The 3,784-nt window shown below is 41.0% G+C and overlaps 1 protein-coding gene across 1 annotated transcript; it reads right to left on the reverse strand.

Moving 5' to 3' along the window:
* Positions 1 to 37: 37 nt before the first annotated feature.
* Positions 38 to 748, reverse strand: LOC124893436. The gene has a single exon (XM_047404441.1). The coding sequence runs from the start codon at positions 714 to 716 to the stop codon at positions 165 to 167; it is 552 nt and encodes a 183-aa protein (XP_047260397.1). The 5' UTR covers positions 717 to 748; the 3' UTR covers positions 38 to 164.
* Between the last annotated feature and the right edge of the window lie 3,036 nt (positions 749 to 3,784).

Here is a 3,784-nt window from a genome sequence, read left to right on the forward strand (position 1 = left end):
ATGATTTTCTCCGTTTAAGGCCACATGTAAAATGTGGGGTGTTACATCCTCCCCCCCTTAGGAACATTCGTCCCGAATGTTAACATAACTGTATAGTCTAGGCAGGTTTGAATTTCCGGTCACACAACTTTTAATAACATAACTAGTATTCAAACACATACCTATTAATGTTCCTCCTCTGTATCTTTTGGTCCCTCCTTGTCTTCAAATAGATGAGGGTATTTGGATGTCATTACTTCCTCCGGTTCCCACGTTATCTCTTCTACTTGGTTGTTTCTCCAGAGTACCTTTACTGATGCCATTTCTTTGTTCCTTAACTTTTTAACTTGGCGATCTAGAATAGCAACCGGTACCTCTTCATAAGTAAGATCCTCTGTGACCTGTACATCTTCTATAGGAGTGATACGAGAGGAGTCACCTATGCATTTTCGAAGCATTGACACATGAAACACTGGATGAACCATTGAAAGTTCCTGGGGTAGCTCTAATTCATATGCAACTTGTCTAACCCTCTTGGTAATCTTATATGGCCCTATGTAACGTGGGCTTAGTTTCCCTTTCTTACCAAATCTCGTAACCCCTTTCATTGGTGATACCTTTAAAAATACCCAATCTCCAATAGAGAATTCCAGCCCTCTTCTCCGAATATCTGCATATGATTTATGACGACTTTGGGCTGTTTTTAGCCGTTGTTGTATCACCTTAACTTTTTCCATGGCTTGTTGGACTAAATCTGGCCCGAGCAAGGTGGTTTTACCCACTTCGAACCAACCAATTGGTGACCTACATTTTCTCCCATACAAAGCTTCGTAAGGTGCCATCTTGATGCTCGAATGGTAGCTGTTATTATAGGCAAATTCAATAAGAGGCAAGTGTTCTACCCAGCTACCTTTAAAATCTAATGCACAGGTTCGCAACAATCCTCAAGTGTTTGAATAGTACGCTCTGCTTGGCCGTCTGTTTGGGGATGGAAGGCTGTACTCAAATTCACTCGCGTCCCTAAACTCCTTTGAAAGGACTTCCAAAATTTTGCCGTGAATTGAGCTCCTCGATCAGATATAATAGAGAGTGGGACCCCATGTAGCCTAACTATCTCTTTGAGGTATAATTTGGCATATTCTTCAGCTGTATAATCACTCCTAACTGGCAGGAAGTGCGCTGACTTCGTGAGTCTATCAACTATCACCCATATGGAGTCAAACTTATTAACTGAACGAGGCAAACCAGTTACAAAATCCATATTAGTCATATCCCACTTCCAAATTGGAATCTCTATACATTGCATGTAACCACCTGGCTTTTGGTGCTCTACTTTGACTTGTTGACAAGTAGGACATTGAGCTACAAACTCTGCAAGGTCCTTTTTCATGCCTCTCCACCAAAACACTCCCTTTAGGTCATGATACATCTTAGTAGATCCTGGATGGATGGAATATTTTGAATGATGGGCTTCTTCCATTATTCTCCTTCTGAGTCTGTTAACATCAGGCACACACAATCTATTTTGGCAACAAAGTACTCCATCTTGTGTAAGCCTAAACTCCGTCATTATACCCTGACTTACTTTCTCCTTAAGGCATTGTAGAATAGGATCATAACACTGTTTTTCTTTCACTTCCCTTATCAATGAAGAATCGGTAGCATTATATACAATAATATCCTTCCTTGGAGTTTCGAGTAGACGAACACCTAGATTGGCTAGTTGACGCAGATCCTTAGCCATGCCTTGCTTTACCCCTTTCTGATCACTGGTACCCATGAGTGTCTTACGACTTAGAGCATCAGCCACCACATTTGCTTTTCCTGGATGGTATAATATATCAATATCATAATCTTTTATTAACTCTAGCCACCTCCGCTGCCTCAAATTTAGATCTTTCTGCTTGAAAATATACTGTAAACTCTTATGATCTGTATATATGTCCACGTGTATCCCATACAAATAGTGGCGCCATATCTTTAAAGCAAATACAACCGCTGCTAGCTCAAGATCATGCGTTGGGTAGTTTTTCTCGTGTGGTCTCAATTGTCTCGAGGCATAAGCAATCACTTTACCATGTTGTGTTAGTACACACCCTAAACCAACTCCTGAAGCATCACAATATACTGCATATCCCTCTAAGCCTTCTGGAAGCACTAGCACAGGTGTTGAGGTTAGCCTACTTTTCAACTCTTGAAAGCTCCTTTCACATGCATCATTCCATTGGAATTTGGTTTCCTTGTGAGTTAGCTTAGTAAGAGGTGCAGATATAGAAGAAAAACCTTCAACAAACCTTCTGTAATAACCTGCCAATCCAAGGAAGCTTCGAACTTCTGTAGGTGTCGTTGGCCTTGGCCAATCTTTCACAGCCTCTATCTTTTGTGAATCCACCCTTATTTCTTCATCCGATACAATATGGCCCAAAAATGCCACTGACTTTAACCAAAATTCACATTTGGAAAACTTAGCATACATCCGGCGATCACGGAGAACTTGTAGCACTAGTCGTAAATGATTTGCATGGTCCTCTTCTGACCTTGAATACACCAGAATATCATCTATAAATACTATTACGAACACATCCAGGAAAGGCTTGAATACCCTATTCATCAAATCCATAAAAACTGTTGGTGCATTCGTTATCCCAAACGACATAACAAGAAATTCAAAGTGACCATATCTGGTTCGGAAAGCTGTCTTAGGTATATCCTTTTCCTTTACCCTCACCTGATGATAACCTGATCTCAAATCGATCTTTGAAAAGTATTTGGCACCCTGTAACTAATCAAACAAGTCATCAATTCTGGGGAGGGGATATTTATTCTTAATTGTCACCCTATTCAGTTGTCGGTAGTCAATACACATCCTCAATGTGCCATCCTTTTTACGTACAAATAAAACTGGTGCACCCCAAGGGGATACATTAGGCCTTATAAAACCCTTTTCTAATAAGTCTTTCAGTTGCTCCTTTAATTCACGTAATTCTGCCGGGGCCATTCTATATGGAGGGATAGAGATAGGCTCAGTGCCTGGTAATAAGTCAATACCAAAATCTATTTCTTGTTCTGGAGGCAAACCAGGGAGTTCCTCAGGAAAGACATCAATAAATTCATTCACTATTGGAACAGACTGGATAGTTGGTGATTCTGCCTCCACGTCTCTCACTCTAACGAGATGACATATATATCCCTTTGATATTATTTTTCTGGCTTTAAAATGAGAGATAAACCTCCCTTTTGGTGCCCCAATATTGCCTTCCCATTCAAGGTCTGCTTCATTTGGAAAGTGAAAGTACACTCTCTTGGTTCGGCAGTCAACGGTGGCATAGCAAGAAGCTAACCAATCCATACCCATTATAACATCAAATTCTACCATTTCTAACTCGATAAGATCAGCTAATGTTTCTCGGTCGCAGATAGTCACTATGCAGTCACAATAGACTCTTCTAGCTATAATTGACTCCCCAGTTGGTGTAGACACCGTAAGTGGTTTATTCAATAATTTAGGTGTTCTACCAAGCTTCCCAGCAACTAATGGAGTAATATATGACAATGTAGAACCAGGGTCAATTAATGCATACACTTTATGTGAGAAAATGGACAATGTACCTATAACCACATCGGGTGAAGCTTCCAGGTTCTGTCGAGTCCCTAGAGCATATGTGCGATTTTGGGCCACGCTGGAACTAGCTGCCCCTCTAATACCTCTGCCGCGACCTATAGGAAATTGCTCACCTCTACCTGATGGAGGCACTGACGATGATGATGCAACAGCTGATCCAGTAGGTTGTGCCATATCACCCCT

Source organism: Capsicum annuum, unplaced genomic scaffold (genome assembly GCF_002878395.1).
Source record: "Capsicum annuum cultivar UCD-10X-F1 unplaced genomic scaffold, UCD10Xv1.1 ctg59587, whole genome shotgun sequence".
NCBI classification, from domain to species: Eukaryota; Viridiplantae; Streptophyta; class Magnoliopsida; order Solanales; family Solanaceae; genus Capsicum; species Capsicum annuum.